At 40.5% G+C, this 20265-nt stretch overlaps 1 protein-coding gene across 9 annotated transcripts in view; it reads right to left on the reverse strand.

Moving 5' to 3' along the window:
- Positions 1-20265, reverse strand: part of RAPGEF2 (Rap guanine nucleotide exchange factor 2) — a 219735-nt gene that overhangs the window by 24711 nt on the left and 174759 nt on the right. For all 9 annotated transcript variants that reach the window (XM_032465830.1, XM_032465796.1, XM_032465822.1 and 6 more), the window contains 7 exons: positions 15228-15405; positions 9266-9402; positions 8549-8707; positions 3642-3794; positions 3219-3383; positions 311-418; positions 18-221 (listed from right to left, as the gene is read on the reverse strand). In XM_032465830.1, the coding sequence (XP_032321721.1) occupies positions 18-221; positions 311-418; positions 3219-3383; positions 3642-3794; positions 8549-8707; positions 9266-9402; positions 15228-15405 (1104 nt within the window). The remainder of the gene's footprint in view (positions 1-17; positions 222-310; positions 419-3218; positions 3384-3641; positions 3795-8548; positions 8708-9265; positions 9403-15227; positions 15406-20265) is intronic.

A 20265-nucleotide genomic window follows, 5' to 3' on the forward strand; every position in this document is an offset into this window, starting at 1 on the left:
TTCTAGAAGTACCGTACCTGGTCCCCTCGTTTCAAGCCCGCTTCGGTTGCCCTGCTGCCCGAATCCACACTGTCAACAAAGATTCCGAAGCCTTTCTCAGAGCCTCCCAGCAGGATGAACGGCAGCGGGGCTTCTCGGGACGGCTTGGTCAGCGTCATCAGCCTTCTTTTGGCTTTGGCGGCACACGCGATGTTTAACAGCCTTAGATGGCCGCCCATTTTCTACAAGAGTCGGGAAGGAGCGGTTTCAAAGGTAGGCTGAATAAAACAGACTTAGAGGGGATGGCTTTACAGAGTGTAAAAAGTATTACCTCTCTTTCCAGATTATTTTCAAATTCCTCTAGAAATCGAGTCATTGCAGGATCCCCTTCAAAGTCATTGAAGTGATTATTCACCCACAATAATACTACCCGTGTAACCTGAAAAATCAATTATTTTTTAATAGGTTTTCTTCTTTTCAGTGCTAAGAATCTGTGATTAAAGTCATTTCAAAAGATATCCAACAAACCATTCACCTAATAACAATGAAAGAGAAAATTAACAACAAAACCCTCGGATTTTAAACATAAGTAGGGGGAGGGTATAGCTCAGTGGTAGAACGTTTGCTTAGCATGCACAAGGTCCTGGGTCCAATCCCCAGTTCCTCCGTTATAATAAATTAAAAAAAAAAAACACCTAATTACCCGCTCCCCAAATTTAAAAAAAAAAAAAAAGAGTATGGCCTTCTGAAAATATATATTAATACTATGAATGTGGACTTCATGTTGTTTTGCCAAGAAGGGTTTTGAATCCGTGAAGGATGGTAATTAACTTATATCTCGCTTACTCTCAAAATATATTTGAAACAGGTCACAACAAAAACAAAGCTATGCTAAAATCAAAATAAATTAATATAAGACAAAAGAAGACAGAAACTAAAAACTTAAGGAGGAGGGCAGACCAGACAAAAGGAATGAACAGTATTAAGCCTAGAATCATCCTCAAGGGAACAAGCTATAAAAGGAAGCAGGAGGTTAGGCATTATTGGGAGTTTCTGGTTATTTGCTCACGTTGAGATTTGGGGGAAAACTGAGCAGCCTTTTCTTACCCTGCACTCACACTTTCACTGAGCCCCACACCTTCATACAACACACACACACACACACACACACTCACAGCTGTGGAGTGCCTGCTTTGTACCAGCAAGAACTGTGACGCTCGTTAGACTGAGTTCCACGAAGGCAACTTTGTCTGTTATGCTCTGTGGGCATCCTGAATACGTAACAACACCTGGCAGAGAGTCAGTTCTCAGTAAAATTTTCCTAAATGAAGTGAGTATAACTGCGACTTTAAATATAAAAGTAACTGTTTCACTTCATGTGAGTTTAATTTTTTAAATTTTGAAAACCAAGGCAGAGGAAATTTTCCATAGCACTGTTTTCAAACATTAACCTCTTCAACAAAGAGGGAAAGTTAAGCCTGCTGTTCTAGCAGCAAAGAAACAGAGCTGAGGGTAGACAGTTAATTTTCAAGCTACAGTTGAAAGACTATTTACAGTTAATATGCTGTGACCAATGATAGTGTAGGACCTGACTAATCACTCAGGAGTCGTCTTGATATTTATATTAATTTTTTTGTCATTTATTATCACTACTGCCCATTTTTAAAATTTAGGAAACCTGGATGATCTGCTCCCCTCAAACTATATTCTTACCAACTGACCTTTTTGTAAAATTGAAAATTTTGCAGCTGAGAAGCCAACTTAAAAGTCTTCAAGCCATATTACAGGTTGTAAAAAAGAGATTCACAAATCATAAATTGAAGACCAGCAAGTACCACCACCGCCAACCTTTAAGATGCGTTCAGTGCTCTCGCTACATAAAGAACACGGCTACTGCTGCTTATCCTCACGGTGACCTCGAAAGGATGTTGCTTGTTTATTTTACAAGTTAAGGGATGAGTGCGGGAGGGTCAGAGGTCCCACGAGGTAAAGGGTGGAGGCAGTACTCAGTTGAGTTTTTGTAACAGAAAAGAAGACATCTGACTCCACATTAGACCTGTTCCTTTGGCTCTAACCCTGGGCTCTGTTTCCTGGGCTCAGTCACGCTGGTTCTGCACCTTTTGTAAAAGAATGTTGCCTACAGCCTGAAATAGACAGGAGAGCCCATCCTCAAGGCTCTGACCTTTAAGGGTTAACACTTTTCCATTCATATAGAGATAAAAAGTTGCAGAACAGAGAGTAGCATTTGTCTTGTTGGAGGTTTACAGGGACACCATGACCTGACCCACGTGGACAGCTGCAAGAACAAAGGATTCCAACACCAAGAAGTTTGCAACAATCAACCACACCCTTTCCCTTTTATTATAAAAGGAGCCTGAATTCTGACTTGGGGAAGATGGTTCTCCAGGACATGTGTGCCCCATCTTCTCAGTCTAGTGGCTTTCCAAATAAAATGGTTAGTCCTTGCCCCACAGCCCGTGTCTTGACTTACTGGCCTGTCGTGTGGCCAGCAGAACAAGCTTGGACTCAGCAACACTTTTACAGCTTCATAAAGGGCTCGGGTAAGCTCCCCTGTGCCACAACTCTCAGGATGTGAAGTGCTCTGCTACATACGTAATTTCTCGAAGACTGCGGGGCTAGCCTCCTGTTCTGGATTCCTACCCTGCCTCTATCTCCCAAGTCTGCTGTGTGGAAGGATTAACTCTCAAACCCCTTACAAGCACAGACTCTGTCCTTGAAAAAGGGCTGGACCCCCAAGCTGCTGAGGATGGCCTGTGCAGAACTGCACTGCCGGGGCCCGCTGGCCCGTGGTATCTGATGCTGGGGCACTGCCCTGGTGCCAACTGAACGCTAACTCCCACCTGGAGCGCCCGGGCCATCTACTGAATCCAAAGATGCAGAGGCCCACGTAACTTCGGTGTTGGGATGTTCAGCGGTTGTGTTGTAACAGAATTTGCAGCAGAAGTAAACGTTCAACATTTTTTGGCCAATGTCTTGGCCTTTGCATACGACAAACAAACAAACAAAAACAAACATTTCTAGGGATGAGCTTAGAAATCTGGAACAAGAATTAAAACTTACATTACTTTTTTTTTTTTTTTTTTGCTTGAAGTCAATTCTCTTATTCTATTAGAATAACCTGAACATAACTGGTGTGAAAAATACATATACACTACGTCTCTTTAACTTTATATCTGACTGTTTCCTATTTAAAAGAAAACAAGAAGGCGTCTTCCAACCTTGTCCCTGAGGCTCGGGTCGTTAAACCACTCCAGTAACTTTTTGCCCACTTCCATTGGGCTGGAGAGGAAAGTCCTGTAGGTCAGGAGGAAGTCTTCTATGAATGTCGGGTCCACCACCGAATGCTCTTCCACCAAGTGCATCGTCAGTCTTTCTGAGGTGCCCTGTAACAGACCAAAGCTTTGGTCACCACCCTGTGCGAACGGCATCTATTCCGTATGACTTCGTATCTTCAACGTGAGATGAACGGCGTAGTGATACATCTAATAATGAGCAACACTCAGGAAAGACAAAGGTCTATTACAATTGAGAACATTCAAGAGAAGTTACGCATAAAAACGGGGTAGGGAGCCATTTCGAACTGCCATAACCGATACTACCACACCCTCCCTCCCCTGGTGGGGGGATGCGCGGGGTCCTACCTTGATGACGATGTGTCCCTTCCTCGTCCCAGTGCGGTCAAGCTCCCGGTGTTCTTTGACCATGACAATTTCTCCTTCCTCTTCAACTTTCTGCATATTCTTTTCTACCTGGTTGAGAATGCGGCAGTAATCTTGCTGGGCTATGCAGACAAACTGGAACAGAACAGAAGCCCCATGTTAATGATAAAGTGCTCGCAGGAGACCGAGCGGTACTGATAATTCAGTGTGTTAATTATTTAACGCTGACATTTCTCCATGTCTTTTCCATACTTTCTAAATGAGGGCAGTAATGAACCTTAATCAGACTTCTCTACTTTTTCATCTATTTCTTCCTCGGTCAAGAAAAGTTTCATTTTTAGAATATTTATATGTAGTTTATATTAAAAATCCTAACAATTAAAAAAATCAGAGGATAAAATTAGGAGAGTACTTTCTCAGGCCCCTTCTTTACAATGGGGGACGTGGGTGGGCTTCAGGACACAGGTACAAACAAAATGATCATTTAGTGGGTTTTTTACATTTGAAAAGATTTTGAAAACAACAGTTTTAAAATAAAGATGGTTTTAATAAAAGACATTGAAATTCAAAGATACCTATGCAGTAGAAGATGGTAAATTTGCCTATTATACTGATAAAAATCATTTTATCAAGTCTGTTCAAAAGGTCCACAAAAGAAGCCACACATTGATAAACTCAAATCCTTATTCCTTATAACTAGTGTCAAGATTAACTCTTCCTCTCAAAAGAAAGTTAACAAAAATATGCACATTAAGCAACTTCTCCTCCATAACCCCAAATGTAAAAAATTTCAGGGCTCAGGGCAAACTATTTAATTATATTTCTTAGTAGTTTTACAGACAGTTAAGAATGAATTTTAGAAATCACTTATTACATAAATTAACCAGAGGCCAGTGAGGAGACAAGAATAGAAAGTAAATAAAAAGTATTGTCTTCTCTGAGTTTTGAATAATTTATTCTTATTCGAAGAAACCATTTAGGAATAAAGAAAGGCTGCACATTTCTTTTTCTCCTTTACAGTGAAAAGATGAAAGCAGGGAATGGTTAAGTCACAGTGTGGATAAGATAAATGATGCTACAGCCATCAAAAATCGTATTTTCCTAGGACAGTCAGAGTTCTGGTTCCATGTTCATGATATTCCTTAATTTTTTTAAAGATGCAAAACCAAATGCTGTGATAATGATGGAAATGACAGTGATGACACCACACTGGTAGCCTTACAGCGCTTTCCCACTTCACCCTCCCCGTCATCATGTGAGGAAGGCACCACCACTACCCCCCACTGTAAGGTGAGGAAACAGCTGCCCAACGTCTCACAGCTACATGCTTGCTACTTAAGAAAAAATTACACATGCGTATCAAAATCTTGGAATATAACAAAATGTTAATAATTATTTCTGAGCAATGCAAACTACAAGCGGCTTTTGTTGTTTAAGATGCTTTTCTGTATTTTCTATACTTTCTGCAAAATCAGTAAAGCTTTTTTTTTTAAACAGAAGTAGCAGCAGCGGTTCACACTCAAGAAATGGCATAGTAGGATATTAAGTTTCTTCCACTAAGTTGGTTGATGTATAATCTCACTAATTTTTCTATTAAGGGTTTAGAATCAAAAATTAAAATTCAAAAAAACATCGGCTTTTCTACTAAGTAATTATGGATAGCTAAATTTTTTTAATGCCTTAAAAAAAAACCCAAGCTCACATCCATAACACTGACCACAAGTGTATATATGTTTGAAATATGTGGTCCTTAGTTTCTTGTCCCCCGAAATTTTTTTCTTCTTTTTATAGGGCAGCAAAACTGTTTCTCAGGCCTCTAAATAATTTTAGGTGTTCTTTCTTATACTTGGTTTTAGAGAATATAATTATATCATTTTCTCATTTATCTAAAAAAGAAATATACCCCTGAGTTAAAACAAGTAGGTAGATAGATTAAAAACATGCTTTTTAAAGAGAAAGGTCCGAAATTAATCTTCTTGACTAAGGACTTAAAGAAATTAGAGTAAGTTTGACTTGAAATGGTTAATGTCTAGAAAGACATTTCTGGTATTTCTCCTGCAGCAAAATGAAATCTCATCTAAAAAGGAAAGAAAAAAAAAATCCCAAACTGAATTTCTGATAGGGCCATACAGAACCGGTATCTCAAAAAAAAAAATACATTTTAGATGACAACATTTATCTATTTTTATTAGCAGATTTATTTTTGCTTGAAGAATTTTATAGATATAACATGAAATTTATAGGTAAAATATAATTTTAACTGGCGTGATGAAGCTAGTTGAAAATCTGTGAGTTGTATATGTAACTGTTTTAGTGAGGCCTTATCCTTTCGGACAGCCATGGAAGTACTGTACGGGCTTGGCCCTCTGATATGAAATGAAAATTCAACCAAGATCTCACTTACAGAAGGTCAAAAGCAATTTACGTCACAGGGTGATTTTCTTCTGGGCATATGACCTCACAATTTATAGTTAATAAAAATATGAAAAACGATAAAAGAATGAAGTAATACTAAACATCAAGCAACAGAGAGAACAGTCAACTTCCCATATGTCCATGCAACTGCTTTTGCCTCCAAGATGACTTCTTTAAAATTCAGAGCATCGTTAGCTCCACAGTCTCAGGAAGAGCTGAGTGTAAGAGACGCACCGTACGAGGTGGGATCTGCTTACTCTGCGGTCTGTAAGAAGTTCATAGCCAACTGCTCACACAGGGGTCCGGGGGTTCATCACCCCCTGCAGGGTGCGGGGCAGGGCTAAGCCGGACCTGGGGGTCACTGGAAGGCCTAGGACATTCTGTCCGCTTCATTCAGTAACTGTTGACTGACTGACTGCCGTGTGCTCCGTGGAAGGACAGACACTCATGGAGAGGGTTTCGTGGATGAATAAAAATATGATGCCTCGTTTCCTTTACTTCCCCCAACAAGAGGAGGACCTGACAGGTGCACTTTCTGGCAAAGAAATGACATTATAACAGAAATACACTAAAATCTGACCCCAAATAAGCATTTGCATTAAAATCTCTAAAGTCGCTCTCCATTCCTGTTCTGAGTGGAGGGGCAGATGGGTCGGTGGGAGAAGGAGTGGTTGCTGAAAGCTCTGATTTCGTGTGCCCTCCCAGCGTGCGGGGCGGACTGCAGGGGGAGAAAGGCGTCCTCCAGCAGACGCTGCGCCCTGGACCCCATGTCCGTCTGGGTCTCACATCAGGAGCGGTGGGAGCCTAACACTATCTTGATGGGAGCCTTCCTTTTCAACTGAGAGTTTTCTCCAGGAGTCTACGTTGCTATCACCCTGGATTTCCCACTGATTCCTCATCCGGTAAATAGATGAACTCTCTGCCTAACGTCTGCCTCCTCCTCCTTTCCCAGAACTCACAGATAAATATTCAGTGTTACCTGGGACATCTGACACTACTTAAGTACTCTGCAATGTTACGTCGTATAATATTTTTATCAACTATTCTGAAACATTTCTATGCCTCCTGTGTCATTTCTGTTCCAAGATTTTGAAATTTCTAACAAGGAGGGTTGGCCAGTTAAGGGTGGTAGCTGAATTCTCTGAAATAAGATAACCATTACTCGCCCTTTAAGGACAGACTGACTCAAATGCCCTGTTGAGCCTGACTTGTAGGAGGGCTCAGGGAGGAGCTGAGAAGAGACAGTGGGGTGGGGACATCTTCAACAATTTTCTAGTTCATTTTGACTCAGTTTGGCTTCTTTTTTTTTTTTTTTTTTGGAGTATAATTCTCAAGCTGAAATATCACATATGACCCCTTTTAAATACACATTTTGAGGCCGAGTAAAGACCTGGAGATTTACCTACCATTTTCTTTCCCTCTATTATGCCAAACAATTGGGAGCTGACTCTGTTTAGAATGCCTTTCTGGCATGACATACTCACAACACTGAATTCATGGCCACTTTTCTCTCTGTGGAGCTCACTGAAGGAGTCACTGAGCAAAATTATTCTCTAGGTAAGATGATTTTATTTATAGCCATGGTCGTTTATCTTTTTAGTAAGTAAAATGCTTAAAAGGAAAATTTAAATGAACACTGTTTTACATTTATCAGACATTATAAAGTCAATGATGATCTTTTAGAATAAACTATATTCTGATGTATTTCAGACAGTAGACTAATAAATACAGTGAGCACTTAACATTAATTAGTCTAAGTGACATCTTTTGGCTTATTTATATTAAAATATTTTATCTTTCAAGGGCAAATTTTTTCAGAAGACATAAATCATAAATACTGAATGGTAATAAAAGCACTCAAATTTATTTTACACTAATATGGAGGTTACCAGTTGTAGCAATCTAATTAAATTTCACATTTGGTCTCACTATTATTTCTAGTCTTTTATTTAATGCTTTTAAATAATGAATATTAACATAATATCAATACTGCCATTTTTCTTTCCATTAGCAGTATTTTTTTCACCAGCAAGTCTTTCTACTGATTCCTGCTATGATTAATTTTCACAGCTTCTAAAATCAATTCCTTATCTTGTATGTATTTAAATAAAAACACTGCATAACTGTTTCACATCATCTTTACTCATCTACATATAATTTCTTTTCATAATGGGCATTTTACTTTTATATTTTTTGTTGAATAGATTATCAATTATTATTGATGCAAATTTTAAAATAACATATTTATAGAACACATTTATAAAATACTTCCTTGGATTTTGAATAATTTTAAGGGAGATTTATTTTTAATTTTCTAAAGCATGGTAATGCTAAAAGCAATAGTCCTATTTTAAAATCACCTTTATAAATCTAGAAGATGACCTGCTTATACAGGCAGAAAAACCTTACCACAACTGCATATATAAGTGTTCTTTATTCAGCACCAAATATACATTTTTAATGACAGCTTATACCTGGCAGTCATCCACCTTGGTCCTCATCACTCCTTTCATGTATTCTTTGTCCATGGTGGGAGAGACACCAAAACTATTCCCCATACACAGTATTTCCGCTTTTCCGTCAGGATAAGTCACTTCCACAGAACCGTTCAGAATCACTGACCAGGAGTCCAGCTGGCTCGAACAGGGAAGACAGAGCAGAAAACACCGTCATGACCGTGAAGCAGAAAGTGCTAGGATAGTCTCTACAGATGGTTTAGAGCTTGCATTTCAAAGAGGGAACAAATGACCCAAGGCCAGGGGGCCGATCGCCAGGGTCCCAGGGCTTTCAGACACCCGCACGGGGCACCAGGCACTCCGCTCTCCTCGTGACTCAGGACAACTCGAGGAAGAAATTCCTTCTGTTCCCCCCAAACACATGAAAACAAGATAGAATGATCGCCAATTGAGAGCATCATTTTGCTTTGACAAGAGGCATTCTATTTTGAACTTTTAAGTCACAAAGTCTGAAAAGCTTATGCCTCCCAATATTTCTATCCATATCATATGAAACACTGCAAGTGCTGGGAGATAACACGAGGGATTCGGAATACTGGACCCAACGACGAGTGTATTGTAACTCTTGAACTATGCAAACTTGTTGCCTCCCGTTGCTTCTGAAGGGGGAAGCCTGAGGTCTGGCTTTCTGTTCACGCGCTGTATGGGGGTCCCTACGGGGAAGGCTGCCCGCACCTCTTCGCCGTCATTGAGAACGATGGTCCCCGCTCTCTCCACCACCGCGAACACCATCACGGCGCACAGCTCCCGTCTCACCGACATGGTCATGTTGGCAAAAGCGGGCAGCTGGTGCATGAATTCCAAGAGTTGTTCTGAAAAGCAAGAGACGTGCGTTAAAATTACAACTGTTTTAAAAAACAGGTGTCGGCAGAGAACACTCTAGGCTTGTTTCTTCTTAGAGGCCCTACGATCCTGCCTAGTCAGCCGTACAGTGACTTTGAGCATCTTTAGCACAAGCTGAATGCCCTGCAGTAATACGGAGAATTCTGCCACGGTGGAGAGGGTGACGTTTCCAGGCCAATCCAAGAGCCCCAGGACACACTGTACCTCAAATTCTAACGGGAATGAAGAAATTCATAAACGTCGAGTGGGGAATCTCTATCGAAAGTGAGCTGTGATCTGACTAAGGCTTATTAAGGGATGAAATGATGGGCAGAAATGAAACAGAGCTCTGCGACTTCTCCAAAAAGTCAGGAGGTCTGGTCCAGCGTCTTCTGGGCGACTAACTGGGTACCTGAAACAGACAGCAGAAACAGCCACCTGGACTCCCCTGGGACTTGGAAACCAGGCAATATTTTCTATGGCACAGACAAATCTGGAAAAATTAAGCAATTATAAAATTTACAGCCTGACATGGTAAGTGCAAATGAAAATTGTTCTCTTAATTCTCATCCCGCAGATTGGCAAAAAGAAGGTCTGACCATCGCCCCACTGGCGATGCGGTGGAGAAACGGCGTCTGCTCTGGTCCAGTTCCAGCGGCTGTTTGGATGGGTGACTTCAGTCTTCCCAAGCCCTGTGGTATCTATTCTTTTTTTTTTTTTTTGAGGGGGAGTCTTAAGGTCTGTCTGTCTATCTATTTATTTATTTATCACTAGTTAGTTTTTTTTTTTTTTTAACGGAGGTACTGAGGATTGAACCCACGACCTCATGCACGCACATGCTCTATTACTGAGCCATACCCTCCCCTGCTGTGGTCTCTGTTCTTGATTTTCTCTATTGTTCGGGAGCTTTCCTACGTACTTCCTAAGTTCTTTCCCGACCCCTCACCATGGCTCTGTGCGATGCGTGGTTTCTTTCTCATTCCCCAGGGAGGAAACCGAGGCTGAAGGTCATCTAATTAGGAGGCGGCAGGGCCAGGATTCAGAACTGCCTGCCCCCAGAGCTCACGCTGGGCATTATGGGTGGTGGCCAGAGCGCAGGGTGCGTGTCAGACAGCATCCAAATACTTGTATTTCTTGGGGAAGGCCGATACGTTTCCCCGAGGCATGCTTTTCTCATCTGTAAAAGCATCACACGACGCCCACCTTCACTGGGCAGCTCTGAGGATCAAATGCGATCCATGTGATAAAGTCCTTCTCGCAGAGGAAACGCTTGACAAATGAGAACTGCTGGCTGGTACTGTCACTACTGTCCTATTCATGGTGTCATTCAAACTTCCGGCTAAGTAAAAATTCCAACTACGCTTTTTCTTGCCCCCACATAAGGAAACTGTCCCTATGCATGCTGCTTCTATCTGTGAGGATTTAGTGACAAATTTCATGTTAGTGGATATAGTTTGCTCCTTGCAAAAAAAACAACGTATAATACAAAGATGTATTCCGTGAAAACATGACATTTCCACAAGGTCAGACTAGGTGGTTTTTGCTGGCCCAGCGTGGTAATGTCTGCTCTGGTGAGACCCTACGTCATCCCCCGTGTGTAAGACTCTCATTACCCGGGGTGGCTTTGGTAACCAGGAGGACAACAATGCTAAGTGGTACCCAGGGAGCGGGTCCAACAAGACAGAGTTCTTCAGCCTGACCTCGACTGGCGTGTCAGGAAATCAATTCGCTGCTGCAACCAGCATTTTTAAAAAGGAAGCAGCAAGAGAAAGTACATCACTTACAGGAAGGATTCGTTCTCGTTAGTGAAACTTTTATTTCTGGAATGAGCAGACGGGCTCGCGTCATGCCATAAAAATCTCTCTCTACCTGAGGGCAGCGATAAAGCAGTTTTGAAAGCCACTGCAGGAGATGCCCCGTACAGCTACACATGGGACGTGGGACTCGTTCCTTTACAGATGCCCGGCCTTTCACTATGAAACAGAGAGGCCAATGGACACATCGTGGTCCTCGGACTGGGGCATCGGTCGGTTCTGCTCTCACTGGCCTCAGTTTTCTTTCACCATCAGCCCCACCTCCACCATGAGGTATTAAAACACTAGGTACAAGCCACACAGTTTATTTTTTCCTCTCCTAGTAAGAGCTGAAGGTCCTTGGACAAGCAAAGATGTATGCTCGTAAGAAAGACATGAGAGCAGAAAAATAATTGTCAGAAATGTTTCCGGTTTAACATACTATTACATTAAGACAATAATAAAAGTCAAATTACCGCCACAGATGACTGGAGAATATAAAGTATAAAACGTATTCACTAATACCGTGACCTGAAGGGCTCGCACAGACATCTGTCTTGCTTTTTGTCAGTCTCCTAATCCCTCAGTGGGTCATGAAATCAATTTGTGATATATGACTAGTGACTAACGTTAAAGAAATACAACAGGATAGGCAATGTCTGTGCATCAAATAAGGATAAAGAACAAAGGACACAGAGGAGATGTGATAACAGTAAATCTACAAAATTCTCCAGCCTCGATTGAAAAACTAAAAATAATCAATCGCCTAACCAGACAGCATCCAAGGGTTTTAAAAACTCTTAGAGATTCAAAAATGGTACCACTGGTTCTGTGATCACTTCTTTTCCATTTTTTTTTTTATCACACTGGAGGATTACAGCAATTTAAAAAATAAAGAATATCTATCACCAATCTTTTAAAAAAATTATAAACACAAAATGGAAGCATTTGACGGTAGGGGCTCAACATAACCCTGGTGAGGCCGCAGGAGCGTGTGGAGTGGAAGCCGAGACACTCCGGGGCCAAGAGGCCAGAGGCTGGAGGGGGATGAGACAGTTCCCAGGACGTGTGGAGCGAAGGGGCCGCGACTGGGAACTACTCTATGCTGTACTGCTTGGAAGAATCTGTTTGAGTAACACATGAATATGATTTGTCTTACTTCCATAGGGAAGAAACATCCCTGTTTATGAAAAATGTAAGACATTAAAAAAAAACCCTTTTTCTCTTGTCATGTAACACAAAGAAAAGCCAAATAATCAACCTACAGACAACAGACGCTTTAGCCAATTCAGAAAATGATCTTACTTGCTTTGGTTTAATTTATGTAAGAAGTAATTAATATTGTAAAGTTTTTTTTTTGTTTTTTTTTTTTTTTTTTTAGAAAATCTGTAGATTCTGTGTGTGTGAGGTATACTAAGCAGGAAAGAAAAAAGGAATCCTTTGAAAGGGGTCCAAGCAGTTCTCTGCCTTAAAACAAAAATATTAAATTCATAACCATTCAGTAATTGAAGACTTTGTCACAAGTTACCGAGCAAAAATAAATGATGCCCGTTTTCTCAAAATACGGAAACAAAGGCACACCCAAGAATCTATGGGAACCCAAAAGGAAGTTTGTTAATTCCTGCAGTTTTAAAAATAGGATTAAAGAGGAGCAATTTCATTTAAACTAAACTTAAAACACACCACCCCATCGCTTGGGGAGAGGAAGGAGGTTTGGCAGGCAGGCACCTGGACAAAGCATCAATCCCACAGATGTTCGTCGTTCATATGAAAGGTGTCTGTATTAACCAAGTGCAGGAGGGTGAGTTAGACGTAACAAGAGAAAAGGCAGACAAGGTAAACGTTCTCACATGTGGCTGTGCTCTGAGGAGACAGAACACGGGATCTCCCCCAGACCTCGTGCGGGCCAGGCAACATCATGAGGCCTTAGCTGTACTGACACCGATTCACCGTTTTAAATAAAAGTATATTTGACAGGGCCAAGCATCTGAATCATCACTGCTTACCAGTGAGCTGGCACTCAAGTGTAAGCAGTGCACTCAGAGATTTTATCAACAACCACACACACACACACACACCAGCTTGGTATTCATTTGCAGGACTCAGCATAGCTCTTGCTTTCTAGAAATTCTGGGAGAGAAAACTTCTCAGATACGAAGGGAAAGCCTTAAATTTCCAGGAATGACATGCTACCTATTTTTTTAATGATCATAATTGTCTTCCATAACTATACTAAAGGGAGCATATTCGAAAAGGATAACTTCCACATCAAGCTGTTCATAAACAATGTTCAATCTAACTTTTAAAAGAGCCTGAGAGCAAGGATTCTGGGTTAAGAGGGCCAAATGAACACACTTCCGATGTCACTGTCTCTTTAAAAATTACAATAAAAAGATTTTTAAAAAGAAGTAGTCAGGGACAAAGAGAGGGAAATAAATTTTGGACAGTGGAGATCAGAGGAATGTGTGGATTCAGACACAAGAAGGCTCAACCCCATGTCTTCAGGGGTAAAACAGAACCACTTCACTTTATGCTGCAAAATCCTTAAAAGACATGTGAACTAACTACCAGCCCCTTCGTAACAGGGAGTGGAGGCAATGCAGAAGGACGTGGGCTAAAGTTGGGGGGGAACGCTGGTTACTAGTGCCCGAAGCCATACCAATTTATCAATTTCTTCCTAGCACAGAGTTTTTAAAAAAATGTGTCATGTGGATCTAATAAAAGGATATTGGGGGAAGAAGCATAGTAATATTATTCATAACAGCATAAGTAGAAATAAGCAAAATGTCCATCAGTCAGTTCATGGATAAGTGAATTGTGGTATAACTACATAATGAAGTATTATTTGACAATAAAAATTAACAAAGTACCAAAAAAAGAAAAAAAGAAAAAGAAAAGAAAGTCAGGGAAGTCAGGGGTGGGTATTTGAGAAGCAGTTCCATCCATCCCTCATTCCAACCGGAATCTAGGGGTTAGCCATTGGCGAAGGGATGCAGAACAGGTGTCTGCACTGGGGGAGGCAGGCCCCGCTTCTCCCTTCATTCAGGTCTGCGCTCCTAAAAAGGCATCACACCAACCCGTCCTTCCTCAGACAGCCTCCTGGTCAGTGCCCTCCCGGTCACACACCCTGAGTCCCCATCATAGCCTTCAGAGCAGCGGGACAAGACCAGGACCTCCCCTGCTTCTTTCCCACTGAGCCACCAGGACCCAGAAACCCTGAGTCCACAGACTGAATGGGTACGGCCCCGGAACAGGCATCTGTAAGTAGTCAGCGACGCCTACCAAGGGCGTCCATGGTGGCTTAGATCTCTAAGCCAAGGTCTGGGTTTTCATCTTTGACTCCCTCGCGTGCGGAGAGCTGAAGTGGCACAGGTGTCCCCTCACACAGAACGAGGTGTCTGGGCTCGCTCCAAGCACAAGCAACTGGTCGCCCACACATACTGATGCCCACAGGGTCCTGCACCTGACCCAGGAGATCCAGTTCCCCGAATTCCTCTCAAGTAGACACTGGCCCAGGGAGAGCTGGGGGAATGGCGGAGCAGACAGCCCGGCTCGGGCAGGGGTGGCTGAGATCTGGACCGGCTGCGGAAGCAAAGCTTTTACAGGACAACCTACCAGCTGCCTCTCGACCAGTGTTTACATGAAGAAGAACTTCCTAGTTCACTAGGAATGGTGCTCCCAAGAAAATTAAAAGAAGAACCATTGTTTGGAAGACGACTTTTATTTTATTTTTTGTCATAATGTAAGCTAGCAAAGGGCTCATGTGGAAGGGTTTTATTAAGCAGCTGTATTATTTGTAGACTCTTGAAGGTACTGATTGAGTAAAATGAATCTTTTTTTAAGTTTTTTCAACAAATGCCAAGGGAAGTTTTTAAATGAATGACCCCTTAAAGCCTACAAACCCGGGCTCTATGATATCAGATGACTTTCCCTCTGTGTATTTTTTTTTCCTTTTTAAAAAGCTGTATTAATATGCATTTACTCTGAATTGCTCTGGGATGCATTTTCGCACCCATACTTACCAATGTCGTCATCCGTCCTGTCAATGGGGTCCTTCTCCAGGCAGTCCCTCACAATGTCCCTGCTCATCAGTGGGTCCGAGGCCCTCTCGATGTCCTCTTCATCGTCATCGTCCTCAGAGTCCACAGCGGTCTCTGGCAACCCACTCAGGTCCATATCACCAGCCTCACTTTCCGTGGCCTGGAGACAGACCGAAAATTGATAGATTGATGGACAGAGAGAGATACACAGACAAATAAACATACTGTGTCAAGTACACCTTTTGGACCCAAAAGAAATAAAAACAAGTCTAGTTCAAAATATCAAACCTCTTACTATATTAATTTTTCCTTAACTATGTTACACGTATTCAGTAGTAACAGATCTTTCTGTGCTAGGCACTACATAAAAGAATGATGGCAACAACATATAAGTGATTTTACCTCTTACTGAATTTTTAGTTAGGATTAATAATTCTCTCTCAATAATTTTGACTTCTTATCTGAGCTGTTTGAAACATAGCAAAATAAGAAAAAGATAAGTCTTTGTTTTCACTCCATTTTTCAAAGAGAATGGCTTAAGCTAAGAGCTTAAGGGTGACAGTTAATTTGGAACAATTTCTTCCCCAGGAGAATAGGTGCAGATTTATTAACGCCAAGAAGACCGAACCACTTCTCTGTCATTAGATGGTCTGTATGAAAAAGTGAATCCCAAATCACAGGTAACTTGATAAATATGCAAACAAAACATTTAGTCTGATGATCACAATGTCTACTCTCCAACTATAAACTGCCAAAGGTGTGAAAGACCCTACACTCCGAGTGGTGACGCAGTCTTTCTCCCCATTCATTCCTCAACATGGCTGATGGTGTCACCGGTCAAACTCCAAGTCATCAAGATACACCTGAATCTCTTCTCAGTCACGAGAGTCACACATTTCAAAACGGTGTCTCCTGTCGGGCTCTCTCAAGCCTGGAACAGCTATCCCCGTCGGTTATTCTGCAGCCTTTGTGATTATTATCTCAACAATCGCATGCCTGTATCGCACTGGCCTTACTGGACTTTGTGTGCCGAGCATTCATTAACTGCTTAAGTGCAGTAAGAACGGGTGCGATTAAATATCAACTATATTGATCTTGAACATCACAGACATGTTTTTCCAGATAAAATACTGACCTCTTAGGAAGACTTCATGATAAAACTATTAACTTTGTCAAAAACATAACATTTACCAACTTCAAGTAGCTCATAGCTCATATGATCTTCAAAGACAATAAACAAATCTATTTTTAAGAACTGGCAAACACTGATTAAAATAAATAAAACTGTAAATATAAAATGTTGAACCTGACAGTAATAAGCCAACACCAAATACAACATGCCAGGAGCTGCTGTAAGTGGCTTCTGTGTAGTAACTCATTTCATCCTTAAAACAATCCTACGAAGTAAGTGCCCTTATTAACTTTTGTTATTCTGCAAACATCCAGGTGAAGAGAGATTATTTTTCCACGATTGTGCTCCTGGTAACTGTGGAATTGAGAATGGAACCAGGAGTTCTGGCCCCAGACTCAGAACTACAAGTACTCTGTCTCTTTATATAATAGACACTTAATACACGCATCCTCCTAGAGGATCTATACTCTGTCTATAATTCAGTTTAAGTCAACGTTTACAGAAGAAATTGTATTATTTTTGTATCAACAAAGCTTCACCTTTCTAAAGTCTTGGTTTACATTACAGAACACGCTATTTAAGCCTACATTTTGAAGCAACACAAGCATCAGTTAATTATTTCTACAGTTTAACAACTAGAATTATAATCACACTTCGTTTTTTTAGGTACAACGTCCTGAACTGAAATACACGCATCATAAGAAAAACCTACGGGGAAGATAACTGAAGACAGAATAGGTGGAAGGGGACAGCTTAACCTCTGAGGAAGCTGTGTCCACAGTGGCCTTCGTGGACGACTGACGGCCCGGACCACGGCCAGCGCTGCTGCACGTGGGAGAGAGGTGAGGCTTAGCTCGGCAGCACACCCCTAATTCGGACTGTCTCTGGATTCTAGCATGAAACTGAAAACAGAACTGGATGTGATCTGGTCAGCCAAGGCCACAGTCAGAGAAACCAGGCCAACACTGCTGGTGTCACCGCCTTATTTCCAAAGCCTAAAAATGTGACCATTGGGTCAGGCTTGCTATGATCACATCTCACCCCAGTTGCACTTTAACATTGACGATTATTAGTCATCACCTTACATTTTCAAATATACACTCAGTTCTCTCTTCACACATTCTGTAGTATTACCCTGAAGTGAGGAAGCATTGTGGAAGATGGAAATTAAAACAAAAACTCTTCTAAATAAAGTTATATAACCTAAGGTTTTTCTTTAATTCTTAAACATCTAACATATGGCAAGAGATGACAGATATATTTTATACCACTCCAAAGAAATCATTACTATCACTTAAATGAATTATATTTACGTCTTAAATAGAATCAAGATTTTCAAATGTGAGTTGGATTAATCTTTCCAAAATTGAACTCTCCACTCTATTTGTGTAAATAATCATTAATTGTTTTCTATTTCTGTAATGTGGACTCCATTCTTTAAGAAACAAATAATCTTCAAAATAACATTCACTAAACATTCATTTAAAATAAATACCCATTTCATTTTAAAATATATAGAATTCCTTTAAATAATGCATTTTAAAAATTGATTTATTTTTTAGGAATTGACTTTTTCATAATCCCACTGTCTGATGAACAGTGAGACACGTGGAGACTGAGTGGAGTCAAAAGGTTTAATGACCCCGGCTGGTCTACAGGAAGAGAGCGCTAAACCCGAGTGCCTGGAACGTGGGAGTCACTGAATTTGCGTCTGCTGGATGAACAGACAAACCAGAGGTCAGCAGTTCAGGTCTCTGCTCCAGCATTCACTGTGTGACTTTAACCAAGTTGTTGGAACTCTGCAAACCCAGTGTTATCCTCAGGAAACCGGAGGTTACACCTTGCCATCCCTAGGGCTGTTCTTGGGTCAAACAAGGGAAAAGAAAGCCAGTGACAGCCTATACCAAAAGTCCCTTCTGCGGGGGACACATTTTCATCTCAGTGCCTGCACATCTTTCCCTCTCCCCACCCCAGCAATGAGCCTCACACACAATTTATACTGGCAGAATTTGTCCAAAAAACCCAAACTCTGTTAAATATCCCAACCCCTGACAAAATGTAAAAATTTCTCTCAGGCTAACTGCACCTGTTAAAATCTGGCTAAATGGCTCACACAGTAATTATAAAAATGGTGAGTGAGCCAGCACGGAGTGACTACCATGTACCTAGCTCTACACCTGATGCTTATAATAGGTGATAATTAATCTTCATATCAATTCAGCACATCAGGATTGTTACCACTTTTCAGATGAGAAAACACGGGAACATTAGACACATTGTTCAGTGTAAACAAAACAAAACCGAGTAATTGTACCAGGGCTCAAGATCAGGTCTGACCAACACAAACTACTGAATACTTGCACTCTAATATTTCACCCAGTTTTCTAAAGCCTGTCTTCATGAAGAAAATAGCTAAAATATAATAAAGCAATAAAATGTTTTCTGCTTCGCTAAGTCACAAAACATAAAATGTTAAAAAATTTATATCTGCATATAAACATAAACAAAATGCCTGAAATTTTCCAGCTTCCTCCAAATGACAGTATTGCTAAGATTAATGCCAGTCTTTAAACCCTTTTATTCTAAGTAAAGATACGCACACATTTTATATTTAAAACGTATCTGATTATATTGGTCTTGGGAGCAAAAATAAAGCCACTTAGGCCAATAGCTCCTGTCCTAAATTAATGACTCTTCCACATGGATAACAGAACAGATTTAGGTGCACATTATAGTTAAATAGTAATATTCTCAAAAAAAAAACAACTCTCGTAATATTCTGAGATCAGTGCTGAAAGCTCTGTGATTTACTCAAATCAAAAGGGGCTCTATGAAAACAGTTCTTAAAACCAGTTTTATTTTGCATTTTTAAGGGATATGAAGTAAATGAAGAAACAGAAGAAATATTAAATGCCACAAAGCTCTAGTGAAGTTATTGAAGTAAAATAAAAACATCGTAACTACTATGCATTTATCATTAAGTACTTAAAAATCACTCATGAAAACCTTTTTGCGTATTAAATATCAAACACCCACGCCTATCCCCATGGTCAGGAGGGTTGCTTAATAAATATTCATGATGGAAATACATTTATGTAGAAAGTATGAAAACATATTTGGAAATAAGTACAACGCTTGCAGTAAGCTCTGTTTGTGTATCATAATTTATGCTGTTCCTAATCTTACACTAGGAATGTTTTTTTTTTTATTTCAATATAGGAGATACATATATATGCCTAAAAGAACAATCCTTTAAAGCTCTTAATGTAAACTGTTAGGTTTCTTTCCAAAAACTACCATCCTAACAGGTGTAAGAATGTCCATCTATAATCATTTATTATAAGGAACTAAGTCAGTGCTAATTTAATAGGAAAAGCAGTTTCATATTAAATCCTCATACACTCGATTACTAATGTCTTAAGTATTTTCTTTAGGGCATAGACATTTGCACGTTCTCGCCTGCAAACTACCTACTCTTGTCCTTTGAATACTATTATGTTGTGAGCTGAGTATTTTTCTTATTAATTTGCATAAGTGAAACTATTCTGACTTTAAATCTTTGTCTCAATTGATCTTCTAATTTATTAAAAGTTTTGATCAGTCATTATGCCACTAAGAAATTGCTAACTCTTTGGTTTATCTGGAATTTAATCTTAATTATAATACAAACAAGGATATTAAAATTACTCCCCTACCCTGAAGACCATGTACTGACTAACCCATCGCTGCACGGACTCGTGAGGTTCCCTTTATTATGTGCTACATCCTTATGTGTGGGTTTCGTTTTGCTTGAACCCTCTGTTCTAGTGATCTGTCCATTTTTGTACAATTATTTCCAGTCCACCTCAGTCACTGCTCTGATCGTCACTCCATGTGACCAGGACCTTA

The sequence above is a fragment of the Camelus ferus genome, chromosome 2 (assembly GCF_009834535.1).
Source record: "Camelus ferus isolate YT-003-E chromosome 2, BCGSAC_Cfer_1.0, whole genome shotgun sequence".
NCBI classification, from domain to species: domain Eukaryota; kingdom Metazoa; phylum Chordata; class Mammalia; order Artiodactyla; family Camelidae; genus Camelus; species Camelus ferus.